General features: G+C 54.5%; 1 protein-coding gene across 1 annotated transcript in view; it reads left to right on the forward strand.

Annotated features, from left to right (window-relative positions):
* The window catches only part of LOC147706709 (solute carrier family 22 member 7-like), a 130,828-nt gene that overhangs the window by 15,432 nt on the left and 92,078 nt on the right, over positions 1-23,318 (forward strand). Inside the window, exon 2 of the mRNA XM_086925850.1 lies at positions 11,507-11,610. Within this exon, the coding sequence (XP_086781976.1) occupies positions 11,507-11,610 (104 nt within the window). The remainder of the gene's footprint in view (positions 1-11,506; positions 11,611-23,318) is intronic.

Genomic DNA, 23,318 nt, shown 5'->3' on the forward strand with positions numbered 1-23,318 from the left:
CTGAAAACTGCAATGTGTACAGCACCCATTCTCCAGGCACCCGACTTTTCTAAAGAATTTGTTGTCCAGACGGACGCTTCAGAGCATGGCGTGGGGGCTGTTTTAGCTCAGGTGAATGAAGAGGGCCGAGACTTACCTGTAGCCTTCATCAGCAGGAGGTTACTTCCCAGGGAACAGAAGTGGAGTGCAATAGAGCGAGAAGCATTTGCTGTGGTCTGGGCGCTGAAGAAGCTAAGACCCTACCTGTTTGGGGCTCACTTCCAGGTTCAGACAGAGCACAGGCCCCTCAGATGGTTGATGCAGATGAGGGGTGAGAATCCAAAACTGTTGAGGTGGTCCATTTCGCTACAGGGGATGGACTTTACCGTGGAACACCGCCCTGGCACAGATCACGCCAATGCTGATGGTCTGTCCAGATTTTTCCGCCTTAGTGATGAGAACTCCCCAGGGGAAGGGTAGTTCTCCCCACATTTCAGCTGGAGGGGACACGTGTTAGACCTGACATCATTGGCTTGAGTCTCTCCTCCATTTTTTTCTGTTTGCCTCCACTGTTTACGATGTTTTTGCTGGTGTAATGCTTTGGGCACGGTGCCACTGCTGATCAGTGCCACAGTGCAAGTGCTCCCTATGTTAAATTACTGTATTGATTGAATTCCATGTTTGGCTTATTTGATTTACTATCAATCCCTAGTCTAGTGCACCAGGAGTGCCAGGGCTTGTAAATACAAATGCTGCTCGTGGGCTTGCAGCACATGTTGTGCCACCCACAAGAGCGGCCTAGTAAAAGTATGTCTGAAGGTCTGCCATTGCTAGACCTACGTGCAGTCTGGTACTGTCACGCTGACTGCGCAAGTACACCTACTTGCCAGTCCCCAAACCTTCCTTTAACTTCATGTTAGTCACCCCTATGGTAGGCCTGAGGGCAGGGTGCATTGTAAGCATAAGGTAGGACAAGCCTGACAAAGTTGGCATGTCCTAATAGTGAATTACAGCCATATTCGTTTTTCACTATTGTAAGGTAACCTGCTCTCCATTAGTTAGAATGGGCTGCCTGGGTTATTAATGCTATAATCCTAGCTGGCTCGGGAACATGGTGCAATGTCGAGTTTGGTATCCCTGAACTCGGGGTTTAATCACGCATCCATTTGTGTGGATGGTTTTTGGACTCTGGGTTTGAAAATAGCACTTTTAGAAAGTGGCTATTTTCTTGTCTAACTATTTCTGGTTTCTGCTGGTTTGGTGTGTGTGTGACAGGAGCTGGGTGGCTCCAGAGATCTGCTGAGTCAGTGTGGGATGAGTGGGACATTTGCATTGAGAGTAGGGGGAGAGTAGCTTCTGATAGCCTGCCCTGCCTTATACAATGCTGGCTCCACCTCCTGCCAGGCGACTGATGGCTCTGTGCCTGCCAGGGACGATCCTGGCCCCACCTCCTGCCGGGAGGCTGATAGCTCTGCTCCTGCCAGTGACAATACTGGCTCCACCTCCTACTGGGCGGCTGAGGACTCTGCCCTGCTTAGTGAATAGGCCAGGTGCCTATGCCTGGCTACACCCACAACAAACCCAGGATGTTGGGAAATTCCCCTGCATGGACAAAGGGATCAAAGCCAAAAAGGGGTATAAGAGAAGGACCCCTGAACCAAGACTTTAGATCACTTCTGACAAGGAACCCTGAAAAAAAGGACAAGAAGCCTGCTGATCCAAGGACTTGCCTACCCCTTCTGCCAGTGTGCTGTTTGCTGGGGGGAATCCTGCATTGCTTCTTTATTTTTGCCAAGGAACCAGGAGAGAGGAACTGTGTGTGTACTCTCACACTTGCTAAGAAAATCTCCAAGGACTGGAAGAGTGCCAGTCTCCTGCTGAAGTCACAGGGCTAAAGGACTTCACCATTTGCTAAAAGTGCTTGTCGCTGGAACTTGTGAATCCAGCACCTCTGAAAGAATCCAGCAATCTCGACGCCGACGGACGTCGCCGAATCCAGCTCGACATCGTGAGTAACGGCTCCAGTGTCCCGCTTCCTCGACGCCGGCCGCCGGGCCCGATCGACGCCAGCAGCAACGCCAGTGAGTAGCGAGTTCGGCTCCAGCTCCAAGTGACTTTGTGTCTGCACCGCTGCTGGTCGCATCGACTTCGAGCCCTCTCGACGCCGTGAGCGCTGCTCACTCTTGCAACTTCATCGACATCGACGACTACGCCATATCCTGCTTCGCCTCGTGAGCGCTGCTCCTGCCCGACATCGATCGACGCCGCTGCAGGTCGCCCAGACTCCGAGGCCGGATCGGCGCTGAAGACGCGACGCCAGACATCTCAACGCCGCTGATCATCGCGTGCTTCGCTTTCCCAAGGTACTGTGTTGTTGGGGTCTGCTCGACTCCGGGCTCGACGTAGCGCTCCTCGCGGTCGACGCCGAACCCTTTGGATTAACTTTGCCTCAACGTCGTGTGACTCCCGTGTGGGTTACATTGTTGCCAAGAACTGTGTTTTAAAGAAGAAGAGTTGCTTTTGATACTAGAGACTTTGTGCTACGAAGAACCTACATTTGAACTATTATTTTCCCTTCCAAGAGTATTTATTAAGATTGTGTATATTTTTGTCGTTATTTGGTCTTGTGCTAAGCCTTATATAAAAATCCTTATTTTTATAATACTACTGTGTCGTGTCCATTTGTAGTGTATTCACTTTATTACTGTATGTGGTCATAAATGCTTAACGCACTGCCTCTGAGATAAGCCTGTCTGCTTTGCCAAGCTACCAAGGGGGTGAGCAGGGGTTATCTAAGTGTGTGATCCCCTTGCCCTGACTAGAAAAGGTGTGTCCCTATTTGTCAGAAGTGTATACCTCTGCCAACTAGAGACAGCCGGTTCTAACACTCAGTACCAGCCTGGTACAGGGATACCCTGCGCTCACTTCTCAATCCTCGAGCTGGGGGGTTCATCGGGGTCGGGCCGCGGCAGTGCCAGCAAGGCTCCGAAGATGGTTCAGCGAAGTCGGGCCGCGGCAGTGCCAGCAAGGCTCCGAGGATAGTTCAGCGAGGTCAGGCCACGGCAGCGCCAGCAGGGCTCCGAAGATGGTTCAGCGAGGTCGGGCCGCGGCAACGCCAGTAGGGCTCCAAAGATGGTTTCAGCGAGGTCGGGCTGCGGCAGCGCCAGCAGGGCTCCGAAGATGGTTTCGGTGAGGTTGGACGCGGTAGCGCCAGCAGGGCTCCGAAGATGGTTTCAGCGAGGTCTGGCCGCGGCAGCGCCAGCAGGGCTCCGAATAGGGTTCAGGGTTCCGTAGTGAGTTCGTCTCAGGGTCAGCCGCAGTTCAACCTGCAAGGCTCTTGACTCCAGGATACAACTCCCGACCCATTCCAGAGCTGCCCCAGATATAGGTCTGGAGTCCTTTGATGTCCGGACCCTCGCACCTGGGGGTCAGAGGGGCCGGGATGAGAGTGTCCAGACACCCAGCAGGAGGGTGGAGCCAGCGCCCAGGGAGGTCGGAGGGTGATCGAAACCAGGCATCCGGGGACGGCTGGAGGGCCATCGAAACTCCCCTCCTCCTTGATGTGTCAAGTGGCCGTTCTACCACCTGGTCGGATCTTGGTGCCTCGATGTCGGGGCTTCCCTGGGGCTGCGGCCGAGGTCAGGCCGAGGCCACGGGGCCCGGACGTGGAAGGTCCAAGATGGAGTCGGGGCCTGAGAGGGTGGCCCAGGATAGGGGTCGGATCAGCAGCGTGGGGCGAGTAGGGGTCGCCATGTTCTGGAGGGGGAGAGCCGGGGGTCGCCATGAGTGGTGGCTCTCGTGAAGGTTGGAGGGGATAGCTTCAGGCTGGAGGACAGGGGTTGACGTCGTCCAGGGCCCACCATGCGGGAGGAGTGGGACTACGCCACGAGGCCGGGTCCAACACACGCCCCCCCCAGCTGAAGGCAGGGAGAGTCACCCATCTTTTTGGGGGTTCTCCTTGCTGAGGCGGAAGAAGCGGGACAGGCCGTCAGCGTTGGCCTGGTCGCTGCCGGGGCGATGCTCCACGGTGAAGTCCATCCCTTGTAGGGAGATGGACCAACGTAGCAACTTCGGGTTCTCCCCTTGCATCTGCATCAACCACCGCAGGGGGCGGTGGTCAGTTTGCACCCGGAAATGGGTGCCGAAGAGATAGGGTCGGAGCTTCTTGAGGGCCCACACCACGGCGAAGGTCTCTCGTTCAATGGTGCTCCAGCGTTGCTCTCGGGCCAGCAGACGTCGGCTGATGAAGGCCACCGGCTGATCGACTCCTTCGGCGTTGATTTGGGACAGGACTGCCCCGACACCGTGCTCGGAGGCATCTGTTTGAACTACGAATTCCCGGCTGTAGTCAGGGGCTTGGAGCACGGGGGCGGTACACATCGCTGTCTTTAAGGTCTCAAAGGCGGCCTGACACTTGGGGGTCCATTGTACCTTCTGTGGCTGTTTCTTGGAAGTGAGTTCAGTGAGGGGCCCCACAATGCTGCCATAATTCTTCACAAAGCACCGGTAATACCCAGTGAGCCCCAGGAAGGCTCGGACCGCTGTCTTGGTGACCGGGGGCTCCCAGGCCAAGATGGCGTCGATCTTGGGTTGGAGGGGGGCCACCTGGCCGCTCCCCACTTGGTGTCCCAGATAGGTCACGGAACTTTGGCCGATCTGGCATTTGCTTGCTTTTATGGTCAATCCGGCCCTGCGGAGGGCCGCTAAGACTTCCCTGAGGTGCTGGAGGTGTTCGTCCCATTGGAGGCTGTACACCGCGATATCGTCCAGATATGCGGCGCTGAATTCTTCTAGCCCCGCCAGCACCTTATTCACCAGTCTCTTGAACGTTGCGGTGGCGTTTTTCATCCCAAAGGGCATCACCCTGAAGTGGTAGTGGCCATCGGGGGTTGCGAAAGCGGAGCGCTCTTGGGCACCTGGTGTGAGTCCGATCTGCCAGTAGCCGGAGGTTAGGTCGAATGTGCTCAGGTAGCGGGCCGCCCCCAAGCGGTCAATCAGTTCATCTGCCCGGGGAATGGGGTGGGCGTCGGTCCGGGTGACGGCGTTCAATCCCCGGTAGTCTTCACAAAACCTTAGTTCGGGAGAGGCGCCAGGGGCGGCGGCTTTGGGGACCTGGATGACAGGGCAGGCCCATGGACTGTCAGAGGGTTCGACCACCCCCAGAGCCAGCATCTTGGAGACCTCCGATTGAATGCAGGTCCGAACTCGATCGGGAACTCTGTAGGCCCGGTGTCGCACAGGCGGGCTGTCCCCAGTGTCGACATCGTGGACGCACCACAGGGTGACTCCGGGGGTGAGAGAAAACAAGTCTGCAGATTGTCCCAACAGCTTTTGGCAGTCTCGGCTTGGTTCTGGGGTCAGGGCGGAGGAGAGGTTGACTCCCTCCACGGAGCCGTCTTTTTTGGATGTGTTCAGGAGGTCCGGTAGGGGCTCGGAGTCGTCTTCGGCCCCGCTGTCAGTAGCCATCAGGAGGCTAAGTTCCGTCCGGACAAAGTGAGGTTTGAGTCTGTTGGCGTGGAGGACCCGGAGAGGGTTCCTGGGGGACTCCATGTCCACAAGGTATGTGACCGGGCTCTTGCGCTCCACCACTTTGAAGGGCCCAGTCCACTTGTCCTGGAGGGCACATGGTTCGACCGGGGACATGACCCAGACCTGTTGGCCCGGCTCGAACTCAATGGAAGAGGCGTTTTGATCATACCAGCGTTTCATCTCTTCTTGGCTGGCCTCGAGGTTGTTTTTGGCAAGTTCCTGGAACCGCCGAGTCTGGTTGCGGAGAGTCAGGAGGTATCGGTATACGTCGGGGGTAGTATCTTGTGCGGCCACCTCCCAGCCTTCTTTGACCAGGCTTAGGGGACCCCGGATGGGGTGCCCGTACAATAGTTCGAAGGGGCTGAACCCCAGGGACTTCTGGGGGACCTCAAGATAGGCGAAGAGGAGGCAGGGCAGCAGCACGTCCCACTGGCGTCGTAAGGGCTCTTCCAGGCCCATGATCATCCCCTTGAGGGTTCGATTGAAACGTTCCACCAGTCCGTTCCCTTGGGGGTGGTAGGGGGTCGTAAATTTGTACGTGACCCCGTATTGTTGCCAACGGGACTTCATGTAGCGGGAAATGAAGTTCGTACCCCGGTCACTGACGACTTCTCGAGGGAAGCCCACCCGGGAGAAGATCCCCATTAGCGCCCTGCCCACCACGGGAGCCGTCACGGTCCGGAGAGCGATGGCTTCAGGATAGCGGGTGGCATGGTCCACCAGGACGAGGATAAAACGGTGACCTTGAGATGTTCGGGGCTCCAGGGGCCCCACGATGTCGATCCCACCTGCACGAAGGGGGTGTTGACGACGGGGAATGGTTGCAGGGGGACCTTGTGCTTCCTGCCGCTCTTCCCGCTGGCTTGGCAGGTGGGGCAAGTCCGTCAGTGATTGCTTACATTATTCCTCATCTTGGGCCAGTAGAAATGGGTCACCAGGCGGCTGTATGTCTTGTCCTGCCCCAGGTGCCCGGCGAGGGGCACATCGTGTGCCAGATTCAGGAGGAAGTCTCTGAACCGGAGGGGGACCACCAACACCCGGCTGGCCCCTGGCTCGGCAATCTTTTGTTCACTGTAGAGGAGATCATTGTCCCAATAGACCCAGTGAGACCCCGAGGGGTCTCCGGCAGTTTGAGCGGCGGCTTTCTGGCGGATACCCTCGAGGGAGGGACATGTTTTCTGTTCTTGTCGGAACTGCTCTTGTGTGGGGCCACCTTCTTGACGTCATTGGGCCAGTTCCGGGAGGTCGCTGAGCGGGGCAATTTCTTCACGGTTGGGCCCCAGGGGGCCGGGCTCAGGGTCGGAGTCTTCGGAGACGGCGGGCGGCGGAGGCTCGGGCAACTCTGGTTCTTCGGTTGGGGTGGTGGCCCGGGCGGCCATGGATCGGGTGGTCGCACAGACCCACTCAGGGAGGCCTAGCATCCCCAGATGCTCTCTCCGCTCGACGTCGGCCCAGGGGGAACTTTCCAGGTCGTTCCCGAGGAGGCAGTCTACGGGGGCATCGTCCCGGATGGTTACTTTCAGCATGCCCGCTACTCCCCCCCACTCAAAGGGGATTCGGGCCATCTGGCACAGGCTCTCTGAATTGTCGGCTGACTGCACTCGGCATAGTACATTGGGCAGGATCTGGTCAGGGGTCACCAGGTGGCAACGGACGGCCGTCACACTGGCTCCCGTGTCGCGGAAGGCTTCGGCCCGGTGTCCATTAATGGTGACCCACTGGCTGTACTTCTGAGTGTTGGCCGGGATTGGGGCCCGGGGGACCATGTCTCTTTTGCCCAGACATACCAGGGACATGGCGGCGGACTCCCACTCGGTCTGGTCTTGGTCATAGTCCTCTTCTTCGCCCCTCTCCTCTCCCAGGGAGGCGGCGGCGATCTGGCGGTTTGGCGGACCGGTGGTGCTGGCTCACTGGTTCATTGGGCAGTTGGGGTCATTGGCATAGTGACCGGGTTGCTGGCATTTGTGGCAGATAACATTCGAGCGGGGCCTTGGCCGTGCTTGGGGGGGCCCTCTTCTGGCCAGGGAGGGCGAAGTGTTGGTCGGGGGAGGCACCGCGGGGGTGTCCCAGTTCCGGTTATGGCCTCCTCCGCCACCTCGCAGACAGTGGGGCCCCTGGGTAGCTCGGCCGTGGTCTCCCATCGAGTTCCGGGGGACCTGGGTGCTCTCCCATAGATCGGCTTCGATGGCGAGTTTACGTGGCTCAGTCAGTGTACTGTCGAGTAGATGCTGCCTGAGTTCGACAAAACAGTTGTTAGAGAGGTGCTCCCATATAATGAGGTTGAACAGCTGCTCGTAGGTGGTGACTTGGCTGCCTTTGATCCACCGCTCTACGGCTCTACTATAGAAGTTCACATACTCCACCCATGTAGTACCGGGCATTCTCTTACAGTCTCGGAATCGCTGCCGGTACATCTCGGGGGTGAGACCATAGCGAGTAAGGAGGGCGGCTTTCATATGTTCGTACGAGGTCATCTTGGCGTCTGGGAGCTGTAGCAGGGCGTCTCTCCCCTCGTTGACGAACTTTCCCCACAAGCCGGCACCCCAGTCTTTTTGCGGCACCCAGTGCGAGGTCATGGCTACCTCGTAGGCCTTAAACCATTGTTGGATATAGTCATTTTTATAGTATTCTCTGATGACATCTTTGGGGATGTGGACCTTTGTGTCCGCAGGAGGAGGTGGGCTCTGGTTCCCGGAGGCACTGGCCTTCCCGTTCTTAGCCTTGATCTCAAGTTCTTTTAAACCACGCTCGTGCTCGTACGCGAGCTTCTTCTCCTCTAAGTCCCTCTGCCTTCGTTTCTCCTCCAGGTCTCCTTGCAGCCATAGTTGCTCAAGGGCTATCTTTTTCTCGGCCAGCTGTAGTTCTCCATCCAGACGGAGTCGGGCCAGCTCCAGTTCGTGGAGCCGGCTCTTTTCTCGCTCTCGGGCGTCTTCGTGGGAGAGGCCCGTGTTTCCTTTGGTATTTCTTTCCTCTGCTGTGGTTGTGATGGTTTCCGGGCGCATATCTGGGACCGTGTCATCTTCGTTCTGGGGTGGCGTCGCTCCTGCCTCTACCCATGTTCGCAGGGCCTGCTTGAAATCGTCCTTGGTGCTTATTCCAGTGGTCGCGATGCCCAGGTCCTTGCAGAATTGTTTCAATTCTTTGTGGTTATAGTCTTCCAACCGTTCCTTCTGGAACTCTGTGGTCGGTCTGGTTTCCTTGGTAGTCATGGTCGGAGTGTGTTTCTGTCAGCAGAGGGTGAGTCACTCTCTGTATGATTTGCGTTGGCTCGGATCGCACCGCCTTCCACCAATGTTAGAAAGGCGATCTTAGGGGGGAGGCAGAGGCTATCTGGCCGACCACCCCGAGACCCACCTCTCCTTATGGAACTGGCCGAGCGTTGTCGAGAGTCCTCCTGGCGAGGTTCCTCTCCTAGGATCGTATAGGCGAGCAATCACACCACTACAGAAGGACACCACACAAGGATAGATTCTTAACGTCTTTATCGGTAATCAAGGCAGGTTATCTCCGCGATATATGTACAAAGGGATCAAGGGATCCTTAAGGTCTCGGAAACTGTGGGAATGGGGTAGCGGGACAGTCTCGGTACCAACCTGGTACAGGGATACCCTGCGCTCAGCTCTCAATCCTCGAGCTGGGGGGTTCCTCGGGGTCGGGCCGCGGCAGCGCCAGCAAGGCTCCGAAGATGGTTTAGCGAAGTCGGGCCGCGGCAGCGCCAGCAAGGCTCTGAGGATAGTTCAGCGAGGTCGGGCCGCGGCAGCGCCAGCAGGGCTCTGAAGATGGTTCAGCGAGGTCGGGCCGCGGCAGCGCCATCAGGGCTCCGAAGATGGTTTCAGCGAGGTCGGGCCTCGGCAGGGCCAGCAGGGCTCCGAAGATGGTTTCAGCGAGGTCGGGCAGCGGCAGCGCCAGCAGGGCTCAGAAGATGGTTTCAGCGAGGTCGGGCCGCGGCAGCGCCAGCAGGGCTCCGAATAGGGTTCAGGGTTCCGTAGTGAGTTCGTCTCAGGGTCAGCCGCAGTTCAACCTGCTAGGCTCTCGACTCCAGGATACAACTCCCGACCCATTCTAGAGCTGCCCCAGATATAGGTCTGGAGTCCTTTGATGTCCGGACCCTCGCACCTGAGGGTCAGAGGGGCCGGGATGAGAGTGTCCAGACACCCAGCAGGAGGGTGGAGCCAGCGCCCAGGGAGGCCGGAGGGCGATCGAAACCAGGCGTCCGGGGACGGCTGGAGGGCCATCGAAATTCCCCTCCTCCTTGATGTGTCAAGTGGCCGTTCTACCACCTGGTTGGATCTTGGTGCCTTGATGTCGGGGCTTCGCTGGGGCTGCGGCCGAGGTCAGGCCGAGGCCACGGGGCCCGGACGTGGAAGGCCCAAGATGGAGTCGGGGCCTGAGAGGGTGGCCCAGGATAGGGGTCGGACCAGCAGCGTGGGGCGAGTAGGGGTCGCCATGTTCTGGAGGGGGAGAGCCGGGGGTCGCCATGAGTGGTGGCTCTCGTGAAGGTTGAAGGGGGTAGCTTCAGGCCGGAGGACAGGGGTTGAGGTCGTCCAGGGCCCGCCATGCGGGAGGAGTGGGACCAATCCACGAGGCTGGGTCCAACATGCAGCATATCTAGATGATATTGTTGTCTTTAGCACCACCCGGGAGGATCATCTGGTCCTCCTGAGAAATGATTTGGAGGCCCTGCAAAAGGGAGGTCTAACTATCAAGGCTACTAAGTGCCAGATAGGGTAGAGTCAGGTTGTGTACCTGGGCCACCTTGTAGGTGGAGGCCAGGTTCAAGCATTACAGAGGAAAACCCAGACCATCATGGAATGGGTTGCTCCAACTACCCAGACTTAGCTCAGAGCTTTCTTGGGCCTGACTGGGTACTACAGGAGATGAACTACTCTAAATAAAAGTTTGTAAGCATAATAATGGCTAAAGGAGGGTCCTCACACCCATATTTAATTATAAAATGTATAGTCACATACTGCGACATGTGGATATAAATCAGATAATAACACTGCAGTACATTGGAATATAGGATCATGTTTTCACATTCGTACTTGTAGGATATGAACTGGTCAAGTATTCCAATTTGAAATTAGAGTCAAGATATTCTGCTGTTCTGTTGTTTCGTGGGAATAGATGAAAGTTAAGGTTCTCATGGATCCATCCAGACTCTGTACAAAGACAATGGGCAGATTTGATGGCCAACGTCAGGGGTGTTTACTTTTACATTTGTTGAATCCTAGCCAAACACCTACGAAGACTACAACGCATCCAAAACGCCTCCACCCGACTGATCGTCAACATCCCCCGCCGCACCCACATCACCCTCCACCTGAGAGACCTGCACTGGCTCCCCGTCGACAAGAGGATCACCTTCAAGCTCCTCACCCACGCACACAAAGCACTCCACAACGCCGGACCAGCCTACCTGAACAGCAGACTCAGCTTCTACACCCCCACCCGCCAGCTCCGCTCCACCAGCCTTGCCCTCTTCCCTGTCCCAGGCATCCAACTAACGACCTCCGGCAGCAGATCCTTCTCCTACCTCACCGCTAAGACCTGAAACACCCTCCCCACCCACATACGACAGTACCAAGACCTACTCGCCTTCAGAAGACTCCTCAAGACCTGGCTCTTCGAGCAGTAGCAGCACCCTCGCTCCCCACAGCGCCTTTGAGACCCTCACGGTTAAGTAGCGTGCTGATTCTTTGAAATGAAGTCAAAGTGATTGATTGAAATTAAGTCAAAGTGTGAAAAGATGGCACAATACTGTGGCTCTTCTCTCATCTGCATGCATTTGTGGGACATGGGTCAAAGGGTTCATGAATGACCCATCATAAAAAGTAGGTTATTGAATACACTGTAAATTAAAACAAATGCATGAACACATGAGTGAGAGCCCCATCAAAGCAATGGCTTATGAGGAACTCTTGGAACAATCCAACTGCACAAGATACATTCTCTGTCATCAGTGACTCTTGCATCTATCTCTGCCTCTCTCTTTCAGTGGGACCTCGTGTGCGAGCAGAAGTGGTTTAATAAGGCCTCTTCCACCTTCTTCTTCATCGGAGTCATGGTGGGAGCCATTCTGAATGGATACCTGGCTGATAGGTACAGTGTGTATTTCTTGTTTCTATAATTCATATGTGTTAGTTCCTCCTTGTGGTTCAAGTTCTGCAACCCTGGATATACTGTACTTTTTGTGTGATAAGTTTTGTGCACAATGATGTCTGCTGAGCAAGGCTTCTCACAATTCACAGAATCTCCTTTGTTGAAATCTGAGTGAAACAGTTCAGGAGATGCGGCTGTAGTGACCAATGCAGCCTGAGCTGGGGCCTGTCTAGTAATCCTAAACAAATGGACAATACCATGCTTGGTGGCTGTTGCGTTGTAGCACGGGGCAAGGTGAGTGGTGGCCTCTACGTGTGTGAGTCCTTCAGCTAGAGGATCCCCAGGGCCCCAAAATAAGTTACTCCAGGCACAGTGGTATCATCATGGATCACAAGGTTTGAGCCTTTTCTTCCTTTCATTAATTCTAATGCTCACGTGACCACAGCACCTATCACCAGGTCAGTGCTACGGGAAACATATGAAAACCCTCTCCCTCCTAAACATGTTGGGATTACCCGACTTCCAACATAAAATTCCTTGTTAACTCCAATGAAATGAAACATTGAACGCAAATATAGAAGATAACACTCAAAAGCACACACAAATCAGAGCAGCAGGACATTTGTTCTTGCTTAGAGCACGCTTTGGACTCTCCTAGAGTGTGATGTGCTTCACAGCTGACATGCTGCCAACCTACCAGGATCAGTGCAGCACAAAGTCCTGAAACCTTTTGGGAACAACAGGCTTCGGTCTGAGATGGGATGCCCCATCACGACGAATAACAGGACGGCCTTCCACCACTTCTCGATATCGCAGAGGGGTACCTCAAGATGCACCCTCTCTTCAGTCGATCTCAGGCACATTCTCATTAGGCGACCTGTGGTCTTAACTCTGAGCATTAACCCCTTTGCTGCAGGGGTAATTCTCCCTCTGTGCTGGGGGGCGCGCACAGCACCCCAGTGCTCGTGATGAGCTCAGCTTGTCAAGCAGCACGGTGGCGCTGTGCTCATGACGAGCTAAGCTCGTCACGGCCACACCCGTTTCCTCAGAACGCTCAGCACAGCGGGGAATTATCCTTGTGTTTGAGCGTTGCAGCCGTTGTGATGAGCTCAGCTCATCATGAGCACAGCGCAACCGTGCCTCATGACGAGCTGAGCTTGTTATGAGCAGGCATGAGGTTAACCTCAGATAGCTGCCCACTGGGGCAGGGTGCTTGATCTCAAGATTGTTACTCTCCAATGCATGGGAAAACTGATTGTTATTCTTCCAGGTATAGACGACTGGCAGGTGCCATTTACGACATTCCTAATGATACTATTGCACCTCTTATAGCTGCTATAATTGTCCCTTATGTGACACTGACCCTCCATGCACCAACCTCAAAGGGAAGGTCGAATTTGATTCCTGGATGTCGATCCTTGATAAGTACAAGATCAGCCACCTGCAGGAGTTTCGTCCAGGTTCTCCTCTTCGTAGATGTTTTGTCATTGTGTACCTTACGCTGGTGCAACACCTTTTACACCATTGTCACTAGATGCTGATGATTGATGACTCTGAATGGTAAGGAGTTGTATCATCCGCAGGTCTATTCATGCAGAGAGCTCTGGGACTCACTTTTGTTGTGCTATGCAGTGTGAGTCAGCATACTCATAGAAATGATTACAGGGCACATCCATGATCTTACACTCCACAGGTGCATAGGTGTAGAGCAGGGGGACGCTCTATTGAGGTTCAGACCCCTGCTTTATGGAACTCTATTCCATTGGCTTCCCGCAGTATACAGGGTCATTGGGCATTCAGGAAACTGATTAAAACCTGGCTATTCTCTTCCATCTAGCCCCTCTCTCTCTCTCTGGCTACCTGTCTGCTAGCGCTGGGGCGCCCTGTTGCTGGTGCAGCCATGCACTCTATAAATGTGTATAACATAATATCTGTTTCTCAGCTAACACTATCCATATTAATTACCTTATGGAGAGTTTTCATGCTCGGCTTCTCTATTAGCTTGGGGCCTTCAAGAAGTGATACGCTGATGAGTGATATCCCTGGACGGCAGGTACTGCGCAAGCTCCCAGTTTTAGAATGGCGACCCGTTGTCCATACAGACTCTTTCGGTAACCCATGGGTTGTCAAAACCATCTCAAAATGGACTATTGTTGGACTGTCATAGGGTCTATAATTTCCACCTCACGATACTTAGGAAAGTGATCGATAACTACTAGCATGTTTCTGCAATTCGGTAGACTCACAAAATCAGCACTGACTCAGTGCCACAGCCTTGGAGGAATGCCTTCCATGATGATAGGTGCTGGTGGGCCTGGGGTGCCAACAGCCTGACACGGCAGACACTGTGTGTTCAATGAGTTCATCCAACCCCGTACCGGACCTTACATCTGAGTCTGGACTTAGTTTTTGACTATTCCTTGATTGGCTGCATGTGCCAGGTCAACAACGCACTGTGTCAAACGCCCAGGTATTACCCCAGGTATTACCAACCAGGCCCTCTCAGTAGACAGGCTTTAGGGGTGGCAGCTACCTCATGTCATAGATGGTGAAGCAAGAGAAGTGTTTGTCTTGCCTCAGTAGTCCAATGGAATAACAATTGTGTCATTACGTTCCAGTTCCCCTTGTTTACCGCAGGCAAAGCCAGCTAAAGACACAACGTTCTTTTAGTGAGACTAGTAAAGGTTGGACATTTTAATCACCAATCTTATGTACTCCTCTACTTCCTCCACCCTGACTCTTCTTGGATGGTTGCAGGCCATGCATGCCGTGAGAGATATTCTACAAGATTTTGAGTCCCTGCCAGTGCTCTACAGAAAACAGGTGCTCCTGCAGTTGGAGAATCCACTTCTCAATTTTCAGAAGTGGCTTGGAGGAGAAGCCTGTTAATAGAGGAAGAAGAGGTTTGTGGTCAGTATGCATCAGAATTAGTGCCCATAGATATATATGTGAAACTGTCTGCAGCCCAAATGAATTGCAATGGCCTCCTTCTCAATGTCGGAGTACCTTTGCTCCATGTCCTTTAACTAGCCTATGCTATGGGAGCCCTGTTGGACATGGTCCTTCTCAGGGGATATCGCGAAAAACTATTTATCCCTCCTGGTTTTTGCTGAATCTCTTTTTGTGGCCTTAGGACTCAGGGTGCTTACCCCTGTAAAGCGGTGTGAAAGCATGCACACCCTCCCTACACATGCTGGGAAGGGGTGATTTCTTGATTGGTTAAGGTGTTGTACCTGTGAGTGCCTTGTAAAAAGGTACACCACATACCCAGGGCAAGTACTGGACTGGCTAATAGTGGGGCACTGCACTGATTGTGCCACCCAGCCGAATAGCCTTTCAGACATGTATCAAGCCTGCCATTGCAGGCCGGTGGCTGCACAGTTGCGCTTTTGCTCAGGTTGACATTTCTAACTTATTAGCCAACCCTGAGGGGGGCTTCCACTACCACTAGAGCACCCATGGGGTACTCTCTGAGGGATAGAGCAAGTGGTAGGTGAAAGGCAGGGCAGGTACACATGGGTGTTCTATGTCCATGTAGTGAGGAAACCCCATGTAGGTTTTCCTTACTTAGGAGGTCAGCTCTTTTCATGGGGCAAAACCGGGGTTTGCTGATTCTTTTTTAGGGGCCTTGGGGCCTTGGGGCTCAGGACAATTTCCTACTGTAAATGGAGTGTGTATGTAAGTACACCCTTCCTACACATTTTAGTAAGTGGTGCTTACATGATGTTTTTAAACATGCCACAAGTCAGCTATTGCAGGCCTGTGCGTGAGCACGTTCACTTATGATGTTTTTAACAAGTCTCCAGCGTGCCATTGCAGCCCCGTGTGTGCCCACCTGCACTCATGATGTTTATAAACATGTTCTCAATTCTGCCATTGCAGGCCTGTGTGTGCAATTGCACCTTTTCTCTGGTTAGCCTTTCTAATCCTCTGGCTACTCCTGAGGGGAGGACCTTTCACTACCACTAGACCACCCCTAGGGTAAGGCTTAAGGGGTGAAGCAAGTTGTAGGTGAAAGACAGGGCAGGTACGCATGTGTGCTCCCTTTCCTTCTTTTCAAATAGCTGCTCAACAATGACAAAAGCATTGGCAAAGCCAGAAGTGCAAAAAAGCAAGCGTTCAGCTCACAGACCATGTTACTTGGTGACTAGGGCCCTATCTTCACATGGTTTATAATTCTGTCTGCTACAGCATGCCCAGAAGCCATGGTGTCAGAAATCGGAGATAGTGCTTGGACTGATAAAATAGACTTTGTAGTCACTTAGGGACAGATGTATCAAAGGGTTTTATCCATTCTGTGTCTATGGGAAAATGTGTTCCTACATATGGCCCTTACTTTTGTTAAATAGGCTTTTTTGTTGTTGTAGGAAGTGAGAACGGTTGGAACAACTTTTAAAAGAAAAATCATGCGAAGGGAGTAGAACCAATCTTCAGTCTACATTTGTGCTTTGAAAGGGCTGTAAGTAATTCAATATCACATAAGGCTTTTAAAAAGCGATCATGTGTTTCTTAAAATCATCTTGAACAACAAATTTAAGAGGAAACCAGAAACATAGCAAACAGTTCTTCTATGGTCAAGGTATATTTTATTCACTTACTAAGATTAGTACACAAAATATTTGTACACGCAATATTATCTGCTAAGTTTTCAGTATGTTTACAAGTGACAATTCCAGATTTTCAGTGCACCTGTGTATGACATTTCCATGTAATGTGTGACACTTTGAGTGACCCTCTTTATTAGCAAAACAAAATAGGTATGGATCAGAGGATTTGGAACTCCCTTCCCCCGAAGCCGGGGTGAGCCCTTCCATTGTCTTCTTCAAAAAAGAAATCAAAGGGATCCTGATGAAGACATTTCTGCCTCAGTCGGGCTACTCCACTGTATACTAAGACCATAGCCATTGATTTGTGGCCCAGCTGCTGGGGTCACGAGAATGCCAGACTTTATAAGACTGTGAATTTTTCACCTTGTTGGTCCTGCTTTATTTGCTTGTAAAACACAAAAGTGTCAAAGGGTCTAAATTAAAAATCTATGTGTGACACATTAAACTGGTACTGTCTGTAACAACCCACTTAAAAGAAAAGACATAGAAAAGTGTCCTGTGATCCCTATAAGACCTATCAGGATACCCATCAGTCACCACTTGGAACCGCCCTTCATCATTTGGGATTCCTGTAAACCATCTACTTGGACCACTGCCGGTAAGTGTAGAAGGTCAGATCTCATAACCTCCTAAAAACCTTGCAGTGACCGGTGTGGTTAAAATGTCAATAGTGCCAGTTGGTAGGTAAAGGGGTGACTGATTTGCAGTGCTTATAAAAAAGAAAAGTGAGTGATAGTGAAAATAAAATTGGGTGAGGGAGCAAGAATGAAAGTTTATTCTGTCTTTTGCTCGCTCCACCAATATTAAAAGAGCAGCAAAGGTAGACTTAACAAATATCTACCTATATGTAGAAAATGGTCAACATGTTTCAGCAATTTGAAAGGACCAACGAGTCCATTGCTACTGCAAGGATAAAGTGAAATAATAAAAGTGACTACATAATTAACATACTGCGACACGGAAAAAGATCACCTGAGTTCCTAGGTGTAGTCTTTGCTTGCAGTTGTTTTGTATGTCACTAGTGGGAAGAAAAAAAGGGCACAGACAGAAAACGGTGAAATAACCACATACATATAGATATAGTCACATTTCAATAATACACATTTACCTCAAACATGATTGTTTGATAGAACAACACATTGGTTCTCAAATTTTCAGGCATTGTTAGACGGATCGGGAGGGTCGGCCGAGGACAGGGGGAGAGGTCTCCGGGGAGAGCCGTCTCCAGTGATCGTACAGACAAGTAACTTCCCCCCCCACAGATGTACACCACACAAGGATAAGGTTCAACGTTACTTTATAAGCAATTCTTTAAGTACGGTGAAATGGTACAAGGAGGTCTGGACTCAGGGGTCCCCTCTATTCTAGTCTCTTGGTTGGGTAAGGGGGTAGCGGGACAGTCTCGTTACCAATCTGGTGGATATGGTGGTAGATGAAATAGCTCACAATCCTCGAGCTCGGCGTTCTAGATGATCGGGCCGCGGCGGAGCCTGCAGGTCCCGGGATGGTTGAAGGTAGCGACGGTCCGCGGCGGAGCCAGCAGGTCCCGATGAAGGTGGTGGTTACAAACAGTCCGCGGCCATGCCAGCAGGTCCCGACGACGATGAAGGTTTCAGAAGGTTGCGGCAGCGCCAGCAGGCAGGTCGATAGTTCGCAAGGCAGGGCTACGGCAGCGCCAGTAGTCCGTCAAGGATGAGTTCTTCACTGCGTCTCTCGACTCCAGGATACAACTGCCTTCCTGCTCTGGAGCTGCCCCAGTTATAGGTCTGGCACCCTTTGATGTCCGGACCCTCGCACTTGGAGGTCGGGAGGTCCGGGATGAGGGAGTCCAGACACCCAGCAGGGGGGTGGAGCCAGCGCCTGGGGGAGCTGGGGGCGATCGGCACCTGGCGGGGGAGAGCCATCGACACCTCTTTCTCCCATTGACCTGCCAAGTAGTCCGCTCACCTCCTGGGTGGATGGTGGTGCCGGGATGTCGGGGCCTGGCCAGGCCCAGGGTTAGGGTCGATCGGAGGCCACGCGGCCTCGTGGTGCTGTGTCCAAGATGGCGCCCAGGCCGGGCGAGAGGGCCGGTAGGGAATCGGGCCCATGGTGTGGAGATGTTCAGGGGCAGGGGTCCCATATGAAACGGGAAACGGGTGGTTGTTGCGTGTAACACCTGAAGAGCCGGGCTCGGGCCTGGTCATGCGGGGGGGGAGCAAGCCTTACACGTGGCCTGTCCAACATGCGTCCCCCCCAGCTGAAGGCGGGGAGAGTCACCCATCCTCTTGGGGACTCTCTTCGTCGAGGCGGAAAAAGCGTGACAGGCCATCTGCGTTGGTCTTGCCCGGGTCGATGTTCCACAGTGAAGTCCATCCCCTGCAGGGAGATGGACCAACGCAGTAGTTTCGGGTTTTCCCCCCGCATCTGCATTAGCCACTGCAAGGGCCGATGATCAGTCTGTACCCGGAAGTGGGTGCCGAAGAGATAAGGCCGGAGCTTTTTGAGGGCCCACACCACAGCGAAGGCCTCCCTCTCGATGGTGCTCCAGCGTTGTTCTCGGGCCAGGAGCCGTCTGCTGATGAAAGCCACTGGCTGGTCAAGTCCTTCGGGGTTCAGCTGGGAAAGGACTTCCCCAATGCCATGGTCGGGGGCATTCGTTTGGACGATAAATTCCCGACTGTAGTCGGGGGCCTGGAGCACAGGGGCGGAGCACATGGCGGCCTTCAGCTTCTCGAAGGCCGCTTGACAGTCTGGGGTCCAGTTGACCTTCTTTGGTTGGTTTTTGGATGTGAGTTCCGTGAGGGGCCCCACAATGCTGCCATAGTCCCTCACGAACCGCCTGTAGTAGCCTGTGAGTCCCAAGAAGGCGCGGACCTCGGTCTGGGTGATGGGGGGCTACCAAGACTGGATGGCAGCGATCTTGAGTTGCAGAGGGGCCACCAGACCGCTTCCCACCTGGTGCCCGAGATAGGTCACGGACCCCTGGCCAATTTGGCATTTGCTGGCCTTGATCGTGAGGCCAGCTCGTTGGAGGGCCTGTAGCACCTCTCGGAGGTGGTGGAGGTGGTCGGACCAGTGGCGGCTGTACACAGCGATATCGTCCAGGTAGGCGGCGCTGAATTCTTCGAGTCCCGCCAGGACCTGGTTTACTAGCCGCTGAAATGTTGCTGGGGCATTCTTCATGCCGAATGGCATGACCTTGAAGTGATAGTGGCCATCAGGGGTGGAGAAGGCAGATCGTTCTTGGGCCCGGGGTGTGAGACCGATCTGCCAGTAGCCCGCTGTCAGGTCGAAGATGCTGAGGTAGCGGGCAGCTCCCATGCGGTCGATTAGTTCATCTGCTCGGGGAATGGGGTGTGCGTCTGTTCTGGTGACCGCATTCAAGCCCCGGTAGTCGACGCAGAACCGGAGCTCAGGCGTGGTGCCGGGGGCGGCCGCTTTGGGGACCAGTACCACTGGGCTGGCCCAGGGGCTGTCTGAGGGCTCGATGACCCCGAGCGTGAGCATCTTGGCCACCTCCTCTTGGATGCAGGCCCGTACCCGATCTGGTACGCGGTAGGCCCGATGGCGGATAGGGGGACTGTCTCCAGTGTCCACGTCGTGTAAACACCAGGGGGTGACCCCTGGGGTGAGGGAGAACAGGGTGGCGAACTGCAGCAGGAGGTCTCGGCAGCCTTGGTGCTGTTCCAGGGTGAGGGCCTCCGAGAGTCGGACCCCGTCCACGGAGCCGTCCTTCTCCCGAGTCCGTAGGAGGTCAGGGAGGGGTTCGGAGTCCTCCTCGGCTCCATTGTCTGTTGCCATCAGAAGGCTGAGCTCTGAGCGCACAAAGTGGGGTTTCAGTCTATTGGCGTGGAGGACCCGGAGAGGGTTCCGTGAAGATTCCATATCGATGAGATAGGTGACAGGGCTCTTGCGCTCGACTACTTTGAAGGGCCCCGTCCACTTGTCTTGCAGGGCACACGGTTCGGTGGGAGACATTACCCACACTTGTTGGCCGGGTTCAAATTCGATGGAGGAGGCATTTTGATCGTACCACCTTTTCATGTCTTCCCGACTGGCCTCCAAGTTTGCTTTTGCCATCTCTCTGAACTGTCTGGTCTGGTTGCGGAGGGTTAGGAGGTACTTGAAAACATCTGGAGGGTTCTTTAGAGGGGGCATTTCCCAGCGTTCTTTGACTAGGCTGAGCGGCCCTCGCACAGGGTGTCCATACAAGAGTTCGAACGGGCTGAAGCCGAGGGACTTCTGGGGGACTTCTCGGTAGGCAAAGAGGAGGCACGGCAGTAGCACATCCCACTGGCGACGGAGGGGCTCTTCCAACCCCCCAATCATCCCTTTGAGCGTGCGGTTGAACCGCTCAACTAGTCCGTTTCCTTGAGGGTGATAGGGGGTCGTGAATCGGTAGGTGACCCCACACTGTTGCCAGAGGGACTTCATGTATTTTGAAATAAAGTTTGTGCCCCGGTCGCTGACGACTTCTCGGGGGAAGCCCACCCGGGAGAAGATCCCCATCAAGGCCCGGCCGACTACCGGGGCTGTCACAGTTCGCAGGGGAACAGCCTCGGGGTAGCGGGTGGCGTGGTCCACCAGGACCAGGATGAACCGATGTCCTTGTGCTGTACGGGGGTCCAGGGGCCCCACAATGTCTATCCCCACCCTCTCGAACGGGGTGGTGACCACTGGAAAAGGTTGCAGAGGTGCTTTGAGCTTGCGGCCGCTCTTCCCGCTGGCCTGGCACGTGGGGCAAGATCGGCAGTGCTGGAGTACGTCGTTCCTCATCTTGGGCCAGAAAAAGTGGGTCACCAGGCGACTGTAGGTTTTGTCCTGACCCAGGTGGCCAGCCAGGGGGACATCGTGGGCCAGGTTTAGCAAGAAGTCTCTAAAGCGGAGGGGTACCACTAGCACTCGACTGGCCCCTAACTCTGCGATTCTCTGTTCGCTGTACAACAGGTCATTGTCCCAATAGACCCAATGGGTTCCGGAGGTATCCCCGGCACTCTGGGCGAGGGCTTGTTGGCGGAGTCCCTTGAGGGAGGGACAGGTCTTCTGCTCGTGGCGAAACTGTTCCTGGGTGGGCCCCCCCTCCTGACGCCACTGAGCCAGGTCGGGAAGGTCCTGAGGTTGAACGAGCCCCTCGGGAGTTTGCTCTGGGGGGACGGCCCGGTCGGTGTCTTCTACTGGAGCGACCGGGGGAGGAGGTGCCGGCCATTCAGGTTCTTCGGGTCGGGGGATGGCACGGGCAGCCATGGACCGGGTGGTTACGCACGCCCAGTCCGGGATGCCCAACATCCCCAGGTGCTCTCTTCTCTCTACGGCGGCCCACGGGGAACTCTCAAGATCATTTCCCAGGAGACAGTCTACGGGGGCATCATCTCGGACCGTCACTTTCAACATGCCGGAGACTCCTCCCCACTCGAAGGGGACGCAGGCCATCCGACATAGACTCTCCGAATTGTTGGCTGAACGGACAGGGCAGAGAACGTTCGGCAGGATCTGTTCTGGGGTCACCAGGTGACAGCGGACGGCCGTTACACTGGCCCCGGTGTCACGTAGGGCTTCGGCCCGGCGTCCATTAATGTTCACCCACTGACTGTACTTCCGGGTGTTGGCGGGCAGGGGGACCCGCGGGACCATGTATTTTCCCCCTAGGCACGCTAGAACCATGGCGGCTGGTTCCCACTCTTGGTGTTCTTGCTCGCACTCCTCCTGTTCTTCGGAGATTTGATCTTCCCCCAGGGCGGCGGCAGCCATCTGGCGGGGTCTCGGAGTCTGACTCTGTGGACAATTCGGGTCGTTTGCGTAGTGGCCGACTCGCTGGCATCGGTGACACGTGACATTGGCTCTGTATCCCGGCCGCGCCGGGGTGTTGCCCCGGTTGGCCGGGGGTGGGGTGCTGGTAGCGGGAGCGGCCGGGGCGTTGTCTCTTCCTCGTCCCTGGCCCCCTCCTCCTCCTCGGGGACGTTGCTGACCGTGGTTGTTCCGGTTCTGTTCATGTGACCCATTTCGGCCTACTCGGGTAATTTCCCACCGGTCAGCCTCGGCGGCGAGCTGCCGTGGATCAGTCAATTTACTGTCGAGGAGGTGCTGCCTGAGCTCGACGAAGCAGTTGTTTGATAGATGCTCCCATACCATGAGATTGAAGAGTTGCTCGTAGGTCGTTACGTTGCTTCCCTTGATCCAACCCTCGAAGGCTCGGCTGAAATAGTTCACGTATTCCACCCAAGTGGTACCCGGGATCCGGGTGCAGTCTCGGAACCTCTGGCGGTACATTTCGGGTGTGAGCCCATAGCGGGTGAGGAGGGTAGCTTTCATGTGGTCATAGGAGGTCATCAGATGGTCTGGGAGCTGTAGCAGGGCATCGCGGCCCTCATTGACGAACCTCCCCCATAGACCGGCTCCCCAGTTGCTTCGATCGATCCGGTGGGAGGTCATAGCGATCTCGTAGGCCTTGAACCATTGCTGTATGTCGTCATCTCGGAAATATTCTCGAACGACATCCTTGGGGATGTGTACCTTCTTTTCTGTTGCCCCCGGGGTGCGCGGTTGCTCGGGCACCCCTAATTCTTTGTTCTGCTTGCGTAAGTCTATCTCAGCTAGTTTGCGCTCGTGTTCATACGCCAGCCTCTTCTCTTCGAGCTCTCTTTGTCTCTGTTTCTCTTCCCGTTCTTCTCGGAGCCGCAGATGTTCCAGGTTCAGTTTTTGTTCGGCTAATTTGAGTTTGCCATCCATTTTGAGCCGGGCCATTTCTAGTTCATGTAGTCGGTTTCTTTCTCGTTCTTGGATCTCATCTTGCGAGAGACCCGTTCTTCGCTCCTCGGGAGCCGTGGTGTCTTTCTCTGCTGCTGCGACATTTTGGTCCGGGGGTCTGACGGCCCCGGTTTCTGCCCATGACTCAATGGCGTGCTTGAAATCGTCTTTAGTACTCAGACCGGTGGTAGCGATACCTAGTTCAATGCAGAATTGTTTCAACTCACGATGGCTGTATTCTTCCAATTTCTCCATCTGGAATTTTTCGGTGGATCCGCTTTCTTTGGTTGACATTGTGGTTTTGTCGTGGGGTGAGCTACTCTCTGTACGATTACGCGTTGATTCGGATCGCGCCGCTGGCCACCAATGTTAGAC

The sequence above is a fragment of the Lissotriton vulgaris genome, chromosome 6 (assembly GCF_964263255.1).
Source record: "Lissotriton vulgaris chromosome 6, aLisVul1.2, whole genome shotgun sequence".
In the NCBI taxonomy this organism is placed as follows: domain Eukaryota; kingdom Metazoa; phylum Chordata; class Amphibia; order Caudata; family Salamandridae; genus Lissotriton; species Lissotriton vulgaris.